General features: G+C 36.2%; 1 protein-coding gene across 1 annotated transcript in view; it reads left to right on the top strand.

The window, feature by feature from the left end:
• The window catches only part of PRKN (parkin RBR E3 ubiquitin protein ligase), a 758,163-nt gene that overhangs the window by 274,939 nt on the left and 459,224 nt on the right, over positions 1–24,000 (top strand). The window contains exon 4 of the mRNA XM_050709867.1: positions 3,006–3,124. Coding sequence (XP_050565824.1) covers positions 3,006–3,124 — 119 coding nt within the window. The remainder of the gene's footprint in view (positions 1–3,005; positions 3,125–24,000) is intronic.

Genomic DNA, 24,000 nt, shown 5'->3' with positions numbered 1-24,000 from the left:
CCTCATCCTGGTGATGCTTCTCAGGACATACACTGAATAAAGTAACTGCACTTGGTGAGACTGAGATCAGCATATGTATATCAAATGGTGAATAGATTGCTGAAAATCTTCATTTACTCCTTTCTCCTCAAATCAGAACATTCCTCCTGTAGTCATCTGCCTCTCTGGCAGTCTTGCTGTAGGAGACATTTCAAAAGTTATTCTGGGTGTCTGCATTGCTTAACTGCTCCGATTCATTATGCTATAAATTTCTTTCTTGTTGTGTTTCAAATTTGTGCATCAGGGATGTGTATAGGGGGTACTTTTTAAATTCATGAAAGAGGAAAAAAAAAAGTGCTAAGAAATATAAATATTGAGTAAATGTAGTCTGTTTTTGCAAGGAGTAAATATCAAGCTAATGCACAAGATTTATCCTCCACAGTAAATCATCAGTATGTCTCATTTTAGGCTTCTCCTATGACTGCTGTTTTCTTACTGCAGTATTCAGTCATGCTGATTTATGCCATACTATCTTGTGAATATTTTGCAGACTCTTATCAATAATATAGTTTTATCTTTGGGTGCAGATGGAATGAGCTTAGAACAAATAGCAGGCAGAAAGTATGATTTCTGCCTCAAGTAGTTTTCTGCTTGAAACAAACTTGATATAAAATGTCAGACATACACAAGACATCAGGGAATGGTGGATTGGATCAGGAAAGGCATCAGCCCAATTAACAAAATATTTTATTCCATAAGGGCTTATGTACTCAATAAGATGTTTCTGTTTGACTGGAAGGATTTTATAAGAGTCATAGCAGGAATCCATCCAGGAGGTAGGAGGAATCAGGACAGTGAACAGTGGCATCACAGATTTACTCAGGATAAGTGCTTCTGCATGTGAACAGAAGAAACAGCACTCAAATTAAGTCTCAAAGACCATGCAAGCAAACAGAGCAATGGCAGAGCACTGTTGATACCAGACTTGACTCTGGTCTCACTGCCTGCAGCTGAAACCGAGTCAGGAGTAATTGACTGGAAGCATCTTGTTTATGACGGGCCTCATGTAGCAATGGCATACTTGCTTACTTAAGTCATTAAATACTTCCTTCAAATTATACTAAATTTAATGCCCTTTTTTTTTTATTGGTTGACCTGCTGATCCTGCATGGAGGAATTACCAAAAGTAAAATACAATTATTTGCCAGTGTATGCCTTCTCATTTTCAATATTGTATTTTAGATTTGTGTGTGTGTGTGTATTCTAGTTCAAACTGAAGCTAATCTAAAAGTGTTCTTGGTCCTACTGTTAGGAATCTTGGGTAAAATATGAGTAAATAGTCATCCAAATGTTCAAAATTTTGGCAAATTTAGTTTGGAGTCACCTCTCAACATTGTACCATATATTATTGAATAGTTCAGCCTATGTCTCTTTATCTTTAGCTGAACTATTTTTATCTTAGAACTGTGTTATAGATTGATTTGAGAAGTATGCTCTCAATTGTTTTGAGTTGCAGTTGTTTATGTGTACATTATGTGTGAAAGGGTGGATGTGTGCTAATTTTCTGTGAAGTCTAAATTCATTTGAAATTCTATTATGTTTTATGTTCAGTTATGGTAATTAATAATTCCCAAGGAAGCATAATGAAAATAGTTGATAGATCGGTTTACTAAATTTAATATTGGAGACATCACTTATGTTTCTGAAAACTTGAAAAAAATGGTATGTGTTAAAACCATGTGTTATAAAATTTGCTCCTTCATTATTGTACGTCTCTGAAGACATCTAAATCTTTTTTTCTTAGAAAAAAAGTTTTAGATGACAGTTCTCTGAGGTTGACTTTTGGAAACTAGTTTCACATAAATGTTGGACACCTATGAATAGGTGTAATATGAAATTCATATGGATTTTTATTAGCAGAATGCAGGGGCTCACCTTTATCATTTAAAGGACATGTAAAAATAAAGTAAATCAGTCTTGTTGAAAAATATTATTCCTGATGATATTTATGGTGGTAACACATTAGGATTGAAATGTATACAGGGTGTGTTGCTGATAAAAGTAGGGAGAGGTAGGACAATGGGGAAGAAAAAGGTGAAGAGTTTATTTCTCTAAGGGACTACTATAGATTCTAAAGTTCACCCATGCTGAGGCAAATCTCTACAGCTATTCCTCTTGATACTGGGAATAGAATGCTAAAGCTTTATTCTGGTCTCAGTTCAAGTTCTGACAATAAGCTTGAGTGTCTGAACTTGGAGATGACTAGTATAAATTAAAACAACTCTATGAATCTTCCTTCATTTTTTGAGGGATAGCAATAGTCATCCTACAAAGCAGTTTACTCAAAACAGTGACCAGGACTGCAAGTGAAATCACAATCATTAGCAATGCCTCAGGCTTACACAATTCTCTGTGTATTCTGTAGTTCCCCAGAATAGAATGTATTTCATTTCATTTTCCTTGAAAATTGACTTGGCAGCAGTTTACAAACTTTGCTAGGTAATATCACTGCCAGCAAAAATAAATAAATGATTTCCGTTATTCCACAAATAAAACTAGATTTACTAAATTGAATATTTGTTTTCTTCTTGTGATATCAATCAAACTAATCTTTTAAACTTTATCCAAGGAAATATTCATGCAATTTGGACTCACTCAAACTTGCAGCTAGACAAATCTAGATTAGGAGTAAGACACCAATTATGGAGAGATGGAGTAATTAATCTTATACATCACTTGCCAAAGATTACAGTTGGTTCTCATCAGTGATAAGCTCAACCTCAAATTAGGATATATTTTCTAGGGGTTTCAGGGTAGTTTGCCTTTATATATTGATCAAGAAGCAGGAGTTACTTGAATGTGTTAAGTACACCAGGGAAGAAGATCACAATGCTGTCTTCAGGCCTTAAAAACATTTTTTCCCTTGTTTATCACTTATTAAATAGAAATTTTTCATTATAGCCTGATACTGATTTTCAGTATAAATCAAATGGTTTTGTTTGTTTGTTTGTTTTTCTTCCTGACAGGTGCAGCTAGTTACAACAGTTTTTATGTTTTCTGCAAAAATTTCTGCCAAGCTGTTAAACCTGGGAAACTGAGGGTCCGCTGCAGTGTGTGTAAACAAGGAACACTGACTTTGGCAAGGGTAAGCATGTGTTTCAATTTTTTGGACTGTATAGAAATTACATATATTGTTCTGTCAATTCACTTGCATATATGTAGCTATGTATATATGTATTTTTACTGAAATTTTTTATTGCTATTTATGTCTGAGTAATTTAAAGCTTGGTGAAGATTTCATTCACTTATCTCCACTATTTGCAGTACACACAAGGAAAACATTGCAGACTATAGCTCCAATCCTGTTAAGACATTCTTGGCTTTATATTTGAAGTCCTAATGGTTAGCCTGGTAGTATGCATAATATGCACAACTTAAGGGTATGCTTAAGGGTTAGAATTATAGGTGCTTGTGCAAGGCCTGGATCAGTGTTTATAGGCACAGAAAGACCTGAATTCAGTGCCAGTGACTGTGAACGTTATAGAATGAGACAAGGAGGAATTAAGTGGCTGTGCAGCTGAGAATATTAATCTCTCCAGCTCAGCCAGTGTATGTGAAGTCAGGGCAACATTACTATGGTGGGACAGAAAGTTAGTAGAACTGTCAGGCTTGGTTTGCATCTAAAAACAGGACACTGTTGTTTGACTTGAATTTACAGTAGTGTGAAGTTCTGCAGGTGTTTTTTGTTTGTTTGTTTGTTTTGTCTCCGTTGTGCTGAATTTCACTGGTTTTGCTACTGGGGAATAAGAGTCCTTCCTCTCTCATAAATCACGATGTTTGTCAACTAGGTTCATTCTGTGAAAGGCTTAGGCTTGTGTGGAAGACTGAGCCTCACCGTGCTATAGATGTTGGGGAGCTTTCTGTGATACATATTTAACTGTATAAGTGTCTTTTGCTGTGGTTTAAAAGGATTAATTTCACTTTCATGTTCTTGATGTAGCCCAGTACTTCTACATCATGACACAAAATAGCACTGAGACATAAAAAAAACAGCTGCTGTAATCTCATTGAAAGAATAAAGTGTAGTAATGCTTATACATATATAAATTAAAACCTCACAACAAACCCCCTCAAGCTGTGTGCTATTTCTGAATTACTTGCATATCTCTAATTTATTTCAGAGGCTTACAAGTATTGCATATTGTGATGTTTCAAATGAACACATCTAAGAGCCTTTGTTTTTTTCTGACAAGTCATACTTAAATATTTGTAATTAGTATAGGCTTAAATCACATATAAATCAAGATACAGAAGTTGCCTTTAATGTACATGTCCATTCATATAATACTCAGAACGGATATAAACACAGGTGACAGTGTGTTCAGATTGAATGCAGTCATTGCTGCTGCATGATTGCTTTTATCACTAGCTGTCTTTGAACTCTGTGTATTGCAAGGATGGCACAGAACATGTGTCCTTTCCTAGATTTGGTGGCTTCTTTAGGCATGTCCAGTCTTATGGAAATTATCACTTTCACTCCTGTGGTGTTTGGTTTGGAATCATTATATTTCTTGTATCAAGTAGACTTAAATACATTTACAAACTTGAAGTTCTTACAGTATTTGCTAAATAGTAGTCTTCATTTTGTCTCTCAAGAATTCCTCATGACTCCATTATTATTAAAAAAAAAAAAAAAAGGGAAGGGAGGAAGGAAGAAAGAAAACACTACTATAAAAAGTTCCAGTATTGCATATTTCTAAATAAACTTGTAGTATCTGATTGTCTGGAATGTACGTGGACCTACATTCTTTTGGGCAAATTTGTGTCAATAAATATACACAAGCTGATAATTTCCATTGAATGACAGCTATATCTTTTTTTCTGTTAGCATATTTTACATTAGGTATGAACAGAAAGTCACTGGACACTTGCAGTGGAAGCATTTGCTAATTTCAAGATTGGTTCAAAAAATAACAGCTTTCAGAAGATTTGATAAGGTACTTCAGTATGAAAGTACAAAAGAGAAAAGGGAAATATCTTTTAGAGAGTGTCAAATGATAATTTTGACTGTTTCAGTTTTTTAATAATGTCTATAGAAATAATTTGCAGTTCAGGTTCTTGTTACTTTCTCCCCAAAATAAAGAAAATATGTTATAATTCCTTCCCTCTCAATTTCAGTGAAGCAAGGTAGATAGAACAGCAAGTGCACTGTTCCATTAGTGTGGGCTGGCAGTCCTCGGTGCTTCCAGAAGTGAAATATTTGCAATAAGGACACACTTACGGTAGTGAATGTGCTAAGCAACAGTAAGTTTGTTTTATAAATACATGCAATCTACCTCAGTCCTGTGGTTATGAAGATTAGGTGCAGATTTAGTATGTGCCTGGCCCTAGTGACCTTCTTTCTTCTCACTTGCTGTCCATCTTCCAGGGAGACAGAAAGTAATTCCAGCAGAGGAAGCTTGAAATATGTACCAGGCCTCATTTATTTTTCAATACTATGTAGAAACCTCTCTGCATTAATGCTAGGCAAAAGTGTAGTCTCTGAGCTGGTGCTTTGTATCTGTTATGCTTTGTTCAGTGCATCACAGTCTACAGTAAGCAAGTTATGTCAGGCTGAAAATGTTATCAAAACTTGACCTTTGTGTACATTTAAAAAAATAATATATATATATATATATATATATATATATATTAGAAGGTAGTGTATTACTGCAAACCCTCTATGTTGCTTGTCCAGTCCCAAATGGACTATGCCAGCGATTGCTAATAGACATCATCTTTATTGGTATTATCATCTTTACTGATATTACCAGTAATCACTACATCATTACTGGTATTACCATCTTTACTGGTATTATTATTTCCCTTTTATAGAGAAGTTGGTCAACATGAAGTGGACATAGGTAAACTATAAAAAAGCATGTGTATACCATCATACTACAGATTTGTAGTTTTTTTTTGAAGATATATTTTATCCAGTGCTCAGTAAACTGTGCCTGACCTTTACCAGGCAGTATAGCAAGTTGCTTAAGAAGCTCTCTTGTGCCATAAGCAGCAAAGCACCATCTAAGCCATCATTTGTTACAGTAATTCTTTCACTGAGATGAAAGTGAATACCTGTGTAAAACCCACACAAAGCTTTGGGAAGCTTTAACGTACTCAACATGCTAATTCTTTTCTCTACCTAAGCCACAAATGACCAAGCTAATTAAATTGAGCTTTCTTTTTTCATGGTGTGTTGACTGACTGACATTTTAAAATATTACTTATTCATTTAAACAGTCTTATTCTAAAACCTTATTTAACTGTCATTCCTATTTGCATAGCATTATTTTAATATATGATGCCCAGAGTAAATTTATGATACTGTTTTTTTATGAAATTAAAGAGCCCACTATTTTTATTTTCACCAGAGACATCCATCTCAATATTAAATTTGTAATTTTCCAGATGACACTTAGGTTGGCGTTTTATGAACATTTCATGACCTGATTCTTTATGGAAGATATATACCAGACTGATTTAATTATAAGGAAACATCAGTCACTGCAAAAGTATCACCTCTTCCTAGTTTCTCTAATTAATCAAGTACAAAAGCATGTATGGATAGACTGGAGTGTGGGAGTCTTATGTAAACCACCTACAAGCCTGCCAGCAACTTTCTCCAAATAGCTCAAAAAATTTTAGTCACCGGCTTCAAACCGGTTTATATCTTTTGCTGCTTTCAAGCTTTTAAAAATATAAATTTTTTATTCATATGGTGCTGCAGTTTGTTTCAGTAGCTATGATTCAGATAGGGCATTCCCCTTTTCAGGAAAATAAAATAAATAAAAACAAACAAAAAACCCCACCCAGGACACTTTTTTTTTTTTTTTTTTTTTTTAGCATTTACATTGTTAACTCTGTAACGAAAAGGAAAATGCAAATGGAAAGCCTGATTCTACAAACTGTTATACACCGAGCTGTGTACTTAAAGCACACTTTTTAAATGTACCTGACTCTGTGGCATACTCCTGGTACACAAAACAATGACGTTTGACTCAGTCTCTGCTTTCACTATACAAAATTCAGCCAAGGTAAGAATCGGGATTGAAGTGCCATAAATGGACTTTGGGTCTCCGTGCTTAGGCACTGGCTCTATGGTGAGGCCATTTCCACTGCAGGGACTCGCAACTCATTACTGTTTGGTAGTTCTTCATGCTGTGCCCTTGGTAGTGCTGTCTGAGTTTTCAGTATATCTTCTACTTATGCAAAACTCCTTGGGTGCTTGTACTAACTTCTATACTTATCCTTGTAGCTTACATTATCTCAGAACTTTTCAGACATGTTGAGTTATATTTGGATCTGATTTAACTGACTGCAGCTGAGATGAAACTTAGTTCCTTTCACCAAAGCACACATGGATTTTATTCAGTGGCTGAAGCCCACAGTTCTTCTTCTGTCCCTACCGTTGGTGCTCCAGGGGAGCTTCCATTTTTAAACACCTTTGTTAAACCATCTCTGTCAGAGAACTACTCTTTCATTGTTTGCCATATTATGGATATTACTTTTATCTATAGCTTTTCATCTTAAACCTAATAAGGAAATGAAAACAAGCTGATTTTTATTTTTTTATTTTTCTCTGGCACCGTGAAAAGCTTGTCATTTCAGTATCATGGCATTCAGAATAGGCTGTGTTGTACATCATAGTTCTGGCAAGGAAAAAGCTCAAAAATCAAGTGCCTCAGTGACTAACATGTCATTCATAGTTTAAGTGGTCGTCCTGATAGCTGAAAATAAAGTATTTTGAATTTGATACTTTCATGTTACCTAGGAAAAGAAAGGCCTTTAATACAGTCATTATCTTTGAGTTTTTACCTCCTAATACCATTTTAGTATTTGTTTAAGTAAGGTGTTTTCTTTTTAAGGAATATAGGCTTAGCAGAGATTTTCAGTAATATAAAAAAAAGGCAGTGACTTTAAATTTATTTCATAGAATTCTGTATTTGCTTTTCACTTATGGGACAGTCCCCATGGTAAAGGCGATTTTGTTCCTGTAGGTAATTTGCTTTAAATATCTCTTTGTTTAATATATCATTGTAAAAGTCTATTCCACGGTAGACTGCCTCTCACCATTGCTCATTACGGATCACATACTTTTCCTGGAATTGGCTCAGTGACAGAGGAGGGAAGGAGTACCACTCACTGCATCAGAGCGAGGCTGGCTGAAAGACAAACGGGCACGTAGCAGCTCCAAAATCATCTAGCCCGTGCATCTGCTGATTCACCACTGCTGGTAACCACTGCTGGGGTAACGTTACAGGCAGCCTACGGGGCAACCGAGACTGCCTGCTTTATTGGTTACTCTCTTTTAAGCCTGGTGCACAGACTAATAGAGATGTCTATTTGGCACAGTTTTGTTTCAGAGCTGCCAGTCATGAAGGGTCTTTAGCATCAATAGTCCATTTTCTTGTGACTGAGTGACAGATAGTGACAAGGGCCAAGCTGGGATAGAAAAAAAAATCAATTTGACCTTTGAAGCTTAACTGCAAAATAAGCTCCACCCTGTGGAGTGCAATGTGATGAAGTCTGATCTTATTCACAGACTGGGAAGATATTAAATATGAGATTGAATTCCTGAGACTGGATGAAGTACGTATTTGTCTCTCCAAAATGGCATGCTTGCTGTGAGGATAAAAATGTTTTTGATACTTCTTAGCTGTGTTGCAAACAATATGTGTTAAAATACTTCTGTTGAAATACTATGCATAGGAAAAGTTGTCATTGTAATGCGTGCTCCCTGGTCAAACTAATAAATTTGAAGCAACGATTTATTATTGAGTTCCTGCTAATAAACCTGTGATTACAAAATAACTTTATTTCCCCTGCATTTGGCCAACAAAAGTAGTACACACAGGAAATTATATGTATTCCATATACATATTTCTATCTACATGATAGAAATAATGAAAATGTTATGAATAATTATGACTAAATAGTGAATTTATGAATAAATAATGAAAAAAAAAAAGTCAATTCTGACATCTCAACTCCTACCACTGGGCACTGATGTTAATAATGTTTAGAGAAGACAAGTACAGAGAAAAAGAGCCCTCAGAGCTCTTTTTCCAGAATTTCCACTGAGTTCTTTTTTCAGATTTTCAACATATTCAGAAAATCTTTCTGTGTTAGTTATGTTAAGTCAACGTACTTAGTCATAAGCCTATTTTTTTTTCTAGTGAACCAGTGGTTTTTGAGAATGAGGGAACATCTTAAGGTACAGATGTTGTACACTGCTGTGTAGCCCAAGCCCAGCTATGCCAGAATGCCAGAGAGAAATCAGGCTGATTTGGAGCCTTATCCCTACCAGCCACACAGGCAAGTATACTTGTGCGTGCACTAGTTTCTCTCGTGACCTGATCAGATAGTGAAAGGCCTGCTAAATATGATAAAACTTCTTAGTCTGTTAGTGCAGAACTACATTTCGATAATAAATCCTGTCTTGCAGTATTTTCTGTAGTTCAGGCCCAATTCCATGCTGAAGTGGATACAAAACCTCTATCTTACATACCTATTTGATAGTCTGAGCAGTTTCCAATAGTAAAATCTGTCTCAGAAGGGGATATTTCTTCCATCATAGCAAAGGAGAATCTATCTCTAGTTAACCTGGCCAAGGATACCAATATTTTTAATATTTTTGACTGTAGATACATAGGTCTTGTGCTTAAAAGGGTTTTGTGTCATCTACTCTTCCTTATTGTTCTCCTATTACTTTCAGTGACTTGGAGCAGGACATCAGCATTAAATAAACTTAAGTGCTGAGCTGAGGAAGAACACAGAATTTCTGGTGGAACTTTCCTAATAATGAACGCATGATACTGCAAGTCTGATTGAGCCATTGCTTAACCAGTGTCTTCATTGCTTTTAGTAATAATGAATATCACAAGAAAAAATATCTATATTTCTACCTGAAAAAGTCTGTTTTCTTTGTTATGTCTTTGAAGAAAGTTGTTATTACAGAGCTATTGCTATTACATCTTCTCATAAAAAAAAAAAAAATTGCTCATAATGGTCATATTAACCCATAAAGCAGAAGGAAGGAAGGGGTACCAAAGAAAGCTATTGTATTACACCAACTTTGAGCAGCTCTGCTTATGGTCTTGTTCCCCTCTGACTGGGAATTGCTTTAATAAGCAATGTGCTCCCAGCCTCAATCTATTCAGTAATATCTTTCTTCTGACTAAGCACAGTCATTTGGTCCTCCAAAGTTGTCACATCCTCATTTGAAGAATTATTGCAAATTTTGTCATTGTGGCTGTCTGGCTTACATGTATGTATTTCTTCTAGAAAATAATAAACAATGCTATCACTGATATTCTTAAATATTTGACTGAGGGTGAGACCTGCTCCTTGTTCTGCCCCCACAAAAGCTAAGTAAGGCAGCCAAAGCAATACAAAAGAGTTCTTAAAAGTCTCATTATTACTGTGCAGAAGGAAGACAATGGCTGCTTTCCATGGATCCACTCTCTGACATTGTGACAAACAGCAAAACTAGGAAATAGCCACACTGTGTAAGAGATCCAGCTCCAGTGATGCCTTGGGGTGGCTGTTCCCAGAGCCTGTTTAAGATACTGTGGCACTGATTAGGAGTAGGAAAGTTCAGCACTGAGTGATTGCAAAAGGATTTTAAACCTTTTCTTCATTTTTTTTTCTTCTCCACTAAAAACAGATTTCACTAGATTGTCAATTCTTTAATTATTGTATATACAGTAAATAAAAATAAAAGCATACTTAATTTATGAAAACAGTCATTCCATCCATTCTCAAAGACAGGAACAACAATTCTTTGATGCAAAGTAAACTTTGCAAAACAGTATTGCTTCTGCTTGGGAAAAATAACATACAGGTCTTTCATTTTAATAGGATAAGAAAGTACATTTTCACTTTAATTCTGTTAGAAGCACTAAGGTGTCTATGCATGATTTATAGTATTTACCAACTTATTGTGGTATGTGTTTTTAGTGAGATTACACATTATAAAGTGTCTTAAAAGATGGAAAAAAATACCAATTATAGGAAAGAGGGAAAATAACTTTAGTGTTATGTACCACTTCAAGCCATGCTGTGAAATAAAACTGCCCTTTAATGCAAAGACTAAAGTGGGTTTCTCCAGCATGGGTGACAACAGTCATAAATGAAAAGGAAACCAGTTAAAAATTTACTTTCAGATTACATTTTTCCATGAGTATTTGAATCAAATATCTAATGAACCCTGCTGGCTGGGGAAGACAGATGCATGCCTAGGAATACAGATGGTGATCAGTTCAGTCTGACTATATTCACAGTTGCTAATATTTCAGAACCACAGTCTGGCTGATGTTGGCAGGGGCCTCTGGAGGAGACCTGAACCAACCCCCTACTCAAACAGGGCTGCCCAGAGCAGGTTGCCCAGGCCCATGGCCAGGTGGCTTCTGAAGATCTCCAAGGAGGATACTCCACAGCTTCTCTGGGCAACCTGTGCCAGTGCTCTGTCATCTGCACAGTGGAAAAGGTTTTGCCTTATGCTCAGACAGCGCTTCCTATGTTTCAGTTTGTGCCCATTGCCTCTTGTCCTGTCACTGGACACCTCTGAAAAGAACCTGGCTTTGTTGTCTTTATACCCTCGCTTCAGCTATTTGTACAGGATGGTGAGGTGACCCCGAAAACATATTTCAGTATATTGCAGAAAACCTGTGACTAGTGAAAAATACCAGGCTTGGAGTTTTGACTTTTTTTTTTTTCCAAAGTATTTGTTGCATTTGAATTGCTTCTGTGTAAAATTGCCTGTTCTCAGATTTGTAATCAAGGATCCTTTGATAAATAGGACCTGCGGTTCATAACTCCTGCTGAAATCTCTAAAAATTTAGAGCATGTACCATTAGGTGGCACAGGATCATGTATACATGCAGGGCAGATTGTGGACATTATCTCTTTCATTATTGTATAGGTCTTAGGCTATTTCTATTATTATTTATTTATTAATTTGTTTATCTGGTATCTGGGAGTGGGGTGCATGTGTGCCAGGAGATGTTTTAAGCTGTATTCAGCTTCAGTTTAGGCTGTTTTGGGGGGCAGAAATTTAACCGGAAGAGAAACTGCTCTCTTTCTCTCCTGGTGATCTAGGTTATCTTTAGGCTACATCTTTATCTTTTTGCCATATTGATTGTTAGCAGCTCTGCCATCATTGTATTAGCAATGTGTAAAGACTGCCTTTTTTGCATACAGTAGTTCCTTCCCCAACAAAGAAGGACCCCCTCTCAAAATTTGTCTCTTTTTATGTTGAAAGGAGATATAATTAGTGTTTTTCAATACCAGCTGATGGATGTATCTCAGCATTTAAAACATTAGAGCTGTATTTACTCTGTTGACACCTTACACTGTATGTGTAGGTGAATCTTTCACAGTCCCCCCTTCCCTTTCTATTCAGTAAGACCATAATGTGCTGGGGATGGCTTGCTGGAATTTATTACAGTAGAAAAACATAGTACTTGCACAATGATAGTTCTTTTTTGTTTGTTTTGTTTTATTTTTTAATATGGCAGCTGCCACTGAGATTCAGATGTCCCAGTGCATAATGCTCTTAATTTGCTTTCTTTATTAAAGTAGAGCCAAACTTCTGTCTTCTCAGTATTATTCCTTAGATAGCTGTGGGTACAGAGAGATTGTGCTTACACTAGATTATTTCAACATTTTTCATAATGATGAATATTAAAAAATTCTAAAGGGTCAGTAATTTATCCTAATTTTTAAGATGATGGAGCATCTGATTCACCAACTGGCTCAGGAAATAAAAATAACCATATTTTCTTAAGAGACTGCAGTAGCAGAAGTAGCAAACACCAAACTGTTTTCTTAAATGTTTGCCTTCATTTTCTTTAAGAAGCTGCTGTAATTTCTAAATTATGATTAATTATATTTTGATATTAATTATTGATAATTATGATGATTAATTAAAAACATTAAAGTAACTGTTTACCTCTACTATAAACAAATCTCTATTCTAGCTCATTTTACGAGAAACCCTGCCAAACCTTTATGTTTCTTCCTTATGTCAGAGGGTTTTTTTTGTTTGTTTGTTGGTTTTTTTCCTTTGTTTTGGACTGAATTAGTTAATAAAAAAGGGTTTAGGGTACTTAACCATAACCTAAGTAAGAAGTCAGACTTTTGAAGCTAATAAATCAGCTAATTTGAAGTTACATTGATTATACTTGATTGTTTAGAGTTGTGATCTGAAGTTATTAAAGTCTAACTTGTTAAAAGTTTCCTCAGAGCTACCTACTTGTAAAACATCTCTAACAAGATGCAACCACAACCATCACAGTTATCTTGATTGAACCATACTGGTGGAAGCATGCAGTGTACTAAGGAAAATTTCAACCTTCTTCTCAGAGAAATTTTATTAATGTGGTAATAAGTTCTTGGGGACATGTGATGGGGACCAGTTAGTAATCCACAGTTAAATTGTTAGAATTCTTTTATGTTTTTCTGTTGTAATCAGCTGCACAAAAGACATTTACTTAAGGGAAGCAAGGATATCATCTTTTGTCCAGCTTGCTTCTTATGTGGAAAAGAGTCCATTTGAATTTGGTGGTATAACTTGGATATAAAAGTTGGTTTTTGTTTGGTTGGTTTTTTGATAGAGCTATAGCAAATGTTTATGTGATTGAAAAAGAAAAAAAAATCACTGTATTGGGAGGGTGGTGGTGTTGGCTTTTTTTTCTTTTTTTTTTTCCATTTTTAACTACACAAAGAAAAATCTAACATCAAAATCTGTAGGTTTTCTAGATTTTATTTGGAGAATCTGATCTTTGGCTAGAGTTCTGAGCATGGGTTTATTATTGTATAACTCTTAATGGTGTAACTGGTTTTGTGAAAAGCAGGAAGAAAATTGTGGGGGCTCCGTAGTAACTATGAAACGTATTATGGAAGTGATTTGTAGAGAAATATCTTATCAGTCTAATGGTGTAATACTATAAATTTAAGTGAAATAGCATGTTTTTGTCAAGATGGGGCACATAGTCTTTTCAGATAAGTGAAAATACCTTGGCTGAGAAGGCGTTGTTTACTTTTTTATAGGCAAAGTGATCTACTTTCTAAAGTGGGTGCAGCTACCTCTAAACTGTACAGATTCTAACAGTTACACTTGAGAATTATTTGTCCTGGAATAAGTGGGCTTTTTTTTAACTACCTGTTCAACTGCAGCCATCCTAAGACTGCTGTATTGTTTTAATGATGCCAGCATAGTTGGAACAAATTTTGCACATAGATGCATGGAGTGAGTTCATGAAAAGTTCTCAAGCTAGTAGTGATGGAATATATTGGACTTGATAAAATATCTGATCACATTAGATCTGCAGGGGAAAAAAATAGGGAAACATTTTCATTTCTGGCTGCATCTTGTAAGACAATCAGAGAACAAACTGTACTTACTGAGATCTCTCTTTTTTTTTTTTTTTTTTTAACACTGAAAACTGTTCAGCCAAGAGTGTTACATACCTGAATCTCTAAGCCTTATGTTGTTTGTACATAGTGACATTTAAACTCGCTGCTTTGGGACAAAGATAAAGATGCTAACTGCAACTATAATGACAGTTCCTAGCACATGGTGAAATTCCTAGCACTGATGTAAGTTTAAAGATTGTAGGCACTGATGTAAGTATAACTCGTACACTCTGTTCAGGCTTTGCCTTTTTAGTTTTACTGATACTTAAAACTACAGGTCAGTGGTTCCTAAACTTGCATATCTGTACTACTTACCTGATACTTACTTTCCTTATTGCTGCGTCCACTAATGGTGATACTGAAGCAGACTTTTGGGTAGTCTGGGAAAGTCAGTCTTTCTGGTTGAGATAGCTGTATGTAGTGTCATAAAAGATGAGCTAAAAGAGTAGGAGTGCTATTTTGACTTAGATTTGATCTACATATGCTCATCAGCTGTTATTATCTGATTTGTGTTGTCAAAAAAGCCAGCTCAGCTAAGCAGAAGTTTCCTGTTTGAGAATAAGGCACTACATTTTCACCCATCTCTCAACCTTCCTGTAAAGAGCACAGAGAGAGGTTTTTGCTAGCTTTCTTCTGTCTAACTCTGCATGTAGCCTGCCAGCTGAAAACATCAGTCTCATCTCAATGCAGGAGTGTTGCTGAGAGTAACATCCATAATTTTGAAAGAAAAAAGCATACTAACCACGGGTGGTGTTATTTGTCTATTATCAATATAGGTGCCATAGGTGGTAGGGCATGTTCTCAAAATTTCAAAAAATACTTCCCTGAAGTATGTCATATTTCTAACAGTGAGGTATGTTGGTCCACTCTTGGGTTGCGGTTTGGCTATCTACTAACACATTACCACCTTTACAGCTAAGAGGATGTACAGTTTTGTACTGACTTCATGTGAACAATGCATTCGTTCTTAGGTGTTAATATTCTGTCTGCATATTTTGACCTGCATAATTTTAAAAGTTTAGTTTCAGACGGAAGAAATTAATTCCCCTGAAGTTAGGTTTTTCATTTCAGTCATTTCTAATTGCTTGCTTGCTTTTCAACTAACAACTCAGGCAAATAGGAAAGAATATTTTTAACCCAAGATTTGCCTGGTGTCTTATATGGTGCTTGACAGTGGGAGAATACTTTTGTTTAAATATTCAATCTTTTCTGTATTTGTAGATGTATTTACTTTAGCTCAGATCGAAAACCTCCAAGCTCTTTCTAAATATGGTTAGAAGAAAATTCATACAATCCTGTAAAAACAGACACCAAACTGAAAGACTGCCTGGTTACCTGCATGAGTCTTGAGCATCATGGAACTTTCTGTAGACATCAAGTCATCATAGTAAGCCTCTGCCTGAAATGTGCCTGTAATTTTGTCTTGAAGTCAAATGGATTTAAAATAATACAGTCAGATGCCATCAGAAGGTACAATTTTGTGTATCATCTGCTTTATAGGATGTAAATCAGCTTAGTCAATTGTAAAATGAAAAGTTGAGGGTTGTATTTATTCTGGACTAATAAGGAAGGATATTCAAATACTCCATCGTTTTGTACAGTATTAGAAATTTTTAAAAAGAAAAACATGCAAAAGCCAGGATTAATGTAAGCAAATATACTTCTATTGTGCAATATTATTAGTTATATTTTATCTTTTAGAATCTCACTTTTTGACTAGTATTTTAAGCAACATATTTGCCATCATTTGGTGTAATACAGGTGTTTCTGATATAAGACAGTGTCAGAAAAAAAAGGCATAAATTCTTGATGGTGATGTAGAGGATTATATATTGAAGATGGATTTAAAAATTAAAGTTGCCTCACTCGGGCTGCTGGAATAATGTCGAGAGACACATTTTTCCCTTAATTTGCCTGTAGGTCTTGACCTCATGATAACAGTTCCTTAACATGCATTCATAATTATTCAGTTGATGCTATTGTAAATTAGACCTGTTTTTACCCTGCCCATGTGGCTAACCTAATTATGAGGAATGCAGGACCAGGCTTTTCAAGTTTTAAGCTGTGATCAGAAATGGGAGCTAGCAGGTTGCATGTTTAATTCTGCTGTCAGCTTCAGTTCTCAGTACTGAATTTTTGCTAATGTAAAAAGCTGTTTCCTAAAATTCAGGCCTGGTGATGAAGACTAAGATTGCTGACATTGGCATTTTGGCAAAATGATAATTTAAAGAGGAAATTAGAAATTGTATTTTTTTTTTTTTTTTTTTACTTAAGTAGGATCAACTAGCTGGACTAAGGTTCCCTTATGCATTTTTTTTTTTTTTTTTTTTTTTGTGGTTTAGCCTCATCAGGCAGCTCAGCACTGCCCGGCCGCTCGCTCGCTGTCCCCAGGAGGGGTGGGGGAGAGAATCAGAAAGGTGAAAGTGCGAGAACTCATGGGCTGAGAGGAGGACAGTTCACCAGATAAAGCAATAGCCGGGCACACAGGCAAAGCAAGCAAGGGATCCCCTCGCTGCTTCCCATCAGCAGGCAGGGGTTCGGCTGCTCCCAGGCCAACAGGGCTCAGCATGCCAAGCGGGTCGTCGGGAGGACAAATGTCATCACTCCCCAAATTCCCCCTTCCTCCTCCTTTGCCCCAGCTGTTATTGCTGAGCATGGTGCCCCATGGCATGGGACATCCCTCTGGCCAGCCCAGCCTGTCCTGGCCGTGTCCCCCCCCCAGCTCCTGGTGCACCCCCAGCCTCCTCGCTGGCAGGGCAGCACCAGGAGCAGAAGAGTCCTGGGCTCTGTGTGAGCACAGCTCTGGAACAGTTGAAACATAGGGGTGGTATCACCACTATTTTCAGCAAAAATGGAAAACACATCATCATACCAGCCTCTACAAAGAAAATTAACTCTATCCCAGACAAAACCACAGCAGTAAATTACATTAAAGAGAATTGACATGTTGTCACTTTCTTATTTAAAATATACCTGATATTTTTGCATCTCATAGTTTGTGTAGTGAGCAGAATCTTTCTGTATACTTCAGAGAGGCCATGCAGTTATCTACCCTCTGTTTTCCCACATACGCTCTGATAAAATGAAGTTGGAGGCCTGAGAGTATTTGTGTCTATCTTAGGCAAAAAGAAAAGGAGGAAGAGGGGACAGTCAAAAAGAAACTATTTAGTTTTTGCCAATACAGATACTCATTTTGTACTGGCTGGCTATTTTTCTGCATGAACAGTAACACGTCACATGAAAATGAAGGTAAAAATTGGGTATGGGTCCTGTTATATTCTGATAAAATCACTACTATTCTTTGCTAATGCTAAATTTGTTGAATGCCAGCTCGTCCATAACTATAATAAAACCAGCTAATGCTTAAATGAATTCTGGCAATTTTAAATAAAATTTTAGAACTTGATATGACAGGGAAGAATGCTAAAAGGTAACCAAGTGTGTAAACAGTAAATGAAGGATTATCCTTATTTGTGAAAAACCCATTCCAGCGAGAAATTGAATTGGGGGCTTCTCTCAAAAAAGAAGGGTTAGTGTAGCTAGTGAGCTAAATCTATGCCTGATTTTATTCCCTTTAGAGTAATAAGCTTATGTGAGACCCATAAACAATAAACAAACGAGTATAAATGTAACTGAGTACTGTCTTCTCCCTCCTCTTTAAAGATTCTCCTTCAAATAATAAATTACTGATTATGCCAAACTTTTAAAACCAGCTATGATCAAGCGTATTAGGGGTGATGCAGTTCATTTGTTAGAGCATATTGCATGAACAACCTCACCTCTTGTCTGGTATTTTTACTTTGCAGAAAGGATTTTCTGTACAAAATCCATTTGAATGGTATAACACATAAAACAACTAACAACTAGAAAAAAAAAGATGGAGCCTGTATTCATTGGTCAATCAGCTGAAGAAAGGAGATGGTCAATAAAAACAGCAGGCCCAGGACTTGGTCTTTGCCAGGATTTTAAGTCACATAGAGACAGAAGTAAAGAAAAGATCGCAAATCTCCATGTCACTGAGGCTTGCTTCACATTGCTGCACATTGGTGATATTAAAAGTCAGCAGTTTCAGAAACTAGACCTATAAAAAAAAATCTAGACTGCAATGATCTTGGCACTAGTTTGCTGTAAATTGATGTATCTAGCTTACAAAAAAAAATTTTGTATTAGACTTACCGGTCTGTATGTACTTTGATTATACATAAATGTTCTCCAGTTGTGCTATGTTCATGAAGTCAAAAGCTGTTAGTGACAGCTAAGGCAGTAGGTTAATTTCTGGCATAGGCTCTTTTTAATAGGTAGGGTCTGACCTTTCTGTACCGCCAGGAATTTCAACTGGCTCTGTGTACAAAGTACTCCCCCAAATGTGTATCTTATGCAAAAAAGACAAGTGGTATAGGACAAAAACAAAAACAAAAAAAAAAAAGAGAGAGAAAGAGAAGAAGAAAAACATATGGATCTACTCCTTTTCAAATGCAGATTGTTGAGGCTGGAAGTCTATCACTTAGTCACTGTGTTCTCCATTTGACCATATGGCTGCAAAAACTAGTGGAATGATATATATATAAAAAAAAAACAGTTTTCCCTTAAAGAAAATATAGTAAAGAAGGAAGAGGAAAGCATTTATTTTATTCATTCTTGATGTTATGCAATTTTTTACATGCTTTATTTTAAAAGACTTTGATATTTATGGAATCTGAAATTTATCTATTGACACTTCACTTCATTACTGTCTTTTGCGTGGAAATGCCTGGCATGAGATCACCTACTCACATTAAGTATGCCTCCAGAATTTAAGATGAAATTACAAGGATTTTTTTTACCTAGTTTCAGTTCTTTCATATCTGTACACCATATACAGATAAAACTCAGCAGAGGGCAACACACCTATTAACAAGGAATCTCATGTTTGCGTAAAAATTGGAAGCGCAAAGGTGGAAAAAGAAGTTATTCTATGGTCTACTAGAACTTTATGTCAGCCTTAGGTATGTTGCTAAAATTTTGATGAATTTGCTAGGTAATGAATTTCCATATGAGAAGAAGGACGTGGTGCCAGTAGAAACTCCTTGTCTATTCTCCTGCTCTTACTTCACAAACAAGACTCAAAAAGGGAAGGACATTACAAGCACAGATGAATTTGTGTGTGTGTGTCAAGAAGAGTGTTTAATGGGCATGTAAAATCCTGAAGATCATGTGGGAAGAGATCTCTTGATCTTTGTCACGAAGACCACCATATCTTCATCGCAGCAAAATTTTACCTTAGGAGTATTTGGAGAAAATCATTTCAGGATGGTCTCTTTTGAACAAATAGCAGCCAATAAGCAAATCAGATTTAAATGAGCACTTTACTTAGCTTCAACTACCGTATCACAAAGGATTTTACAGTTATAGTCTGTTTTTACTGTGGTATAAAATGATGTAGACAAGATCTGTGCAGTGCAAGTTGTATCTGCAAGAAGTCCTACTGGCCAAGGGCTTTCCTCAGGCACCACTACCATTGTGGGATGCTGGGGAACACTGTTATAGAGACTTGCAATCTGTTTAGAGGGTAGTTTACTAAACAAGAACATTGGTCTCTGTTTATTTTATCAGATTATTTTACATCTGTTTTTGGCTTGAAAATCATAGTGCTCCTGTACACGGACATTTTATGTATACATAAATATACGGTATTCCATCATGGTTAATTAACTATGTACTGTAAAAATATTAGCACAATACATGTCTAGTTTTTAGTAACTGAATACAGGCATACTCGAAGCTTGAAAGTTCATGAAATACCGAGGACCTTATTCTCTATCTCTTGCACCTATTTTACATTACAGTAAAACTTTCAGACCTGTAATAATTGACTTGAGTGAAGTTATACCTTGTCCTCATCCATAAAAGTGAAGGGAAAATTCATCTGCTGTGAAAAGTTAGTCTTCAGAAGTTTTACTCTCCTGTTCATCATCTTTGGACACTATTCTGGGTGAAGGAACACTTTCCTGCCTTTGTATAATGGTAGAAATATTTAACCATTATTCTGTATCCTTCTAATAGGGTTTAGAAAATAATAGTATCTGCTGCAGCTCTTACTCAGCATCATAACGAAGCCACAGACTACAGCTTCCTACTTCTGTGACTGTTGTAGCAGGAAATCTTATGTAGAAACAGTTAAGAACAGTCCCGGCTGGTTAAATTGACCTGTTTGTTACACAGTGTTTTCAGCTCAGGTGCCAGTAACAAGGATGGAGTTGAAAATTTCTCTTGTGAGAAAAGTAAATCTGGCATTAATTATGCCAAGAGATTTACAAAAATGGTAATTTAGCTTCCTAGATTTAAAGTTGCCACCTGTCTACACTTGGACTTGGGAATTCATTTTAATTTTCTAGTCTGTTGTTTGCCAGTAAAATGTTCCTCATGGATTATAGAGCAGAGCAGAACTTTGTCCCACAGTGGTGGTTGTAGCTGAGCTTCCTCGCCCTGGTGACTCATGACAGCATTGTCCTCAGCCTCAGTGCTGAAGGGTCAGCAGCAAAACACTTCATAAAGACATTGTAAATCCCACTGCAAAATATATCTGTTAAGGGTATTGTAATCTTTCTGTATCTATCTTCCCCCTCCAGGACCAAGCATATCACTTTCAGAGCATATGGTTTCCCTCAACAGATAAACAACCAAAGTTAGCTCTGTTCCTTCTGTATTACCAGTTCTGCTCTGCTGTCCACCAGGATCTTGTATTTCTTCCATTCATGATTTAGGGATTTAAGGACATAGTCTATCTGTTTATCTAAGGACACTCATTTTTTTTCTGTCTGGCAAATAGTAGTGAAATACTTGACAATGAATTTACCCAATATTTACATTTATACAGTGCTTTTCTTTCTAAAGGAAATGTTTTACACTGTGGGTATCTGTGTGTCTATATAAGCATACACAGAGAGAGAAAGACTTAAAAATTCAAATATTTGAAATCCATTATGGGTTAAAGGAGAGAAGTCCTAACCAGATGGTATACCTCTTCACCACCAATGGCAGTGTAGGGTAGATATCCCAGAATGGGCTTTAAAATTACTAGCATGGGCCCAATACGCAGAAGATCAGGAAATCAGTACAGGCCGGCTGACCCCACTTTTCCAGTATGTTTGTAGCCTCTTGAGCTCTGACTTGCTCAGTAAACTTCTACCAATACCTAACCTTTTAAAAGTCTGACATTCCTAAGTCCACTCCTAGGAATAAAGCCTATTTTTTATGAAGAACAGAATAGGATCTTCAGCATCTCGTTACAAATAATGAGCAAGAGTTCCTTTCCCGTTTAAAGTCTCATCTAAAAGTTAATCAATTAATTAAATCCACTTCACTGAATTTAGTTACATTATTTCTGAGAGATGGAGACCAAGGAGACTTACTGACATGCAGTAACTCTGAAAGCAGAGTTATAGGATATGGCTCAGTCCTTAAGCTTAGACTCTTCACTCATCTCCTTCATCAAGAAAGCAAGGAGCAGGTCCTTGGTTCCTCAGTAATAAAACCTGTTTTTCTCCTGTGTTAGCAACTGAGGAGTTTACCTCTGAACTGGGGTTTCTGTATTTGATGTCTTTACCTGGTGGCAAGGTATATACGCAAAGAGACAATAGGTGATTTGAAATCACAGGAAGTCCTACTGATAGGACTAAATAAAAATGAAATGCCCTCTCTTCTCACTTTTTTTCCCATTCCTTTCTCTGTAAAAATAATACTATGGGTTCTGAGGTCTCATTTGCTTGTTCCTATTTTCTTCTCTGTCAGCTGTCTCCATATTATTTACAAGTAAAGTGAACCATTTCAATTTGCTTGTACTGACTTTGCTTTTGCTCTACTGTCAGAATTTAATCTGGCTAACCTTTTCTGTTCACATAAAAATACATGATTTATCCACGTTATAATATCAGTCTCTGATAGTGATGGGAATGTGATAACTCTAAAAGAGTTAACAATTTACAGAAAATAGCCAAATATTAATATTTCATCACAAACAAACTGGCAGTCAAGTCAGTAATCTGTTTTCAGAACCCATGCTTCTGTCAATAATCAGCTCTTGCATAGCCAGATTTCTAAAAATAAGTCAGAATATTTTCACTATAACTCATTATACAAAAGTGTGCACAGGAGAGCAACAACAGAGAGATTTGTTTTCTGGGTTGTACTAAAAACTTCTCTCTCCTACCTTCATATTGTCTCAGGTTTTAATGTGTAGATGTAATCAGGGAGAAAAAGAGAAAAACTTCAGTGCATTTAGCACTGAAGGAAAGAAATAGAAGCAAACACTTCTCATGTGAGCTTATGGCTTTTTAATTAGTGCCTGTGGGAAGACACTTTGCTATATTAATGCCATTTATACTAGTACTATCTTGAAACAGCAATGTGCAAAATCTCTCCCACATCTCCCACCATCTTCTGTAGCCCCAGAGGAGACATACATAAATAAGTAATGGAAAAGCTAGAAAACAGATTCAATCATACCTGTTTTGCTGATGCCTGATTAAGGAAATAAATAAAAAAAAAAAGGGGAGGGGGAGTACAGAGGAGGATGAAGAGTATATATACTTGGTAAATTCATAGCAACAGCTGTTGTATGAAACTCTGGGATTTGCTATTCCACATAGCACATGATGAAGGCAAAACTTGCAAGAGTATATTTCTTTGTGTAATGAGGTAGGCAGCCAAACAGTTAAATCATTTGCTTTCCCTGGGACACTCTGCTGGGTTCTTTGCCATTGCATTTAACTGCAGTCAGGTACTGGAGTGTCATTCTCATCTTCTTTATTATAATTTTTCCCCTTGTAATCTACAGTAAATGGGAAGTTTTACAGTGGAGCAGCTGTTGGTAAAACCAATTAAATTTAGTTCTTGAAAACCAGAAACCCCAAATAATCTGTGTTCTAATCTGTGTTCTGCTCAGACGCAGCACTGCCTGCATTTTTCTCCATGAAGATTTTCAGATAAAGTCACTACTTTGAGTTAATCAAATACACAGCTCAAAAAAAAAAAAAAAAAAAAAAAAAAAAGGAAAAAAAAACCATACTGGCTGTCGTTGTGATCTTCCTGACAAGTGTATTTACTTGGTGTTTTAACATGTATTTAATGTAGAGTGCAGAATGCAAGAAATAGAATTAGTCCCTCAGAGAGTTTATAATTAATTATTATTTACCAAAAAGACCATACTCTGATCATTTGTGTAAATATGTACTTGCAGAGCTTTGTACATATCTTAAAAATCTCTGTGGACCAAATCTGGCAGGTTTTATCTGCCTTTTCTAGTGGAAGTCTTTTCTGTTGATGCCTGTGAATTTTGAGTAACTGTCACATCATTTGGCTCTGAATTATTTTAAACTTTTCAATTGCTGATTGTATATTTCAGAAGATGTCTGTTTTTGTGTTGTGTGTGTGTATTGTGTGTGTTTGTGTTTTTGTGTTTTTTTTCCCCAAGGTTTGTATTTTAGCTATTGGACTATTATTACCTGGGCATAGCAAAGAAACCAAAGGATATCTTTAAAACTCCAAGTCAAGACTGAGGTGTAGAGATCAAGTACGTGGGAG

The sequence above is a fragment of the Cygnus atratus genome, chromosome 3 (assembly GCF_013377495.2).
Source record: "Cygnus atratus isolate AKBS03 ecotype Queensland, Australia chromosome 3, CAtr_DNAZoo_HiC_assembly, whole genome shotgun sequence".
In the NCBI taxonomy this organism is placed as follows: domain Eukaryota; kingdom Metazoa; phylum Chordata; class Aves; order Anseriformes; family Anatidae; genus Cygnus; species Cygnus atratus.
This window is presented reverse-complemented; position numbering and strand designations above follow the sequence as displayed.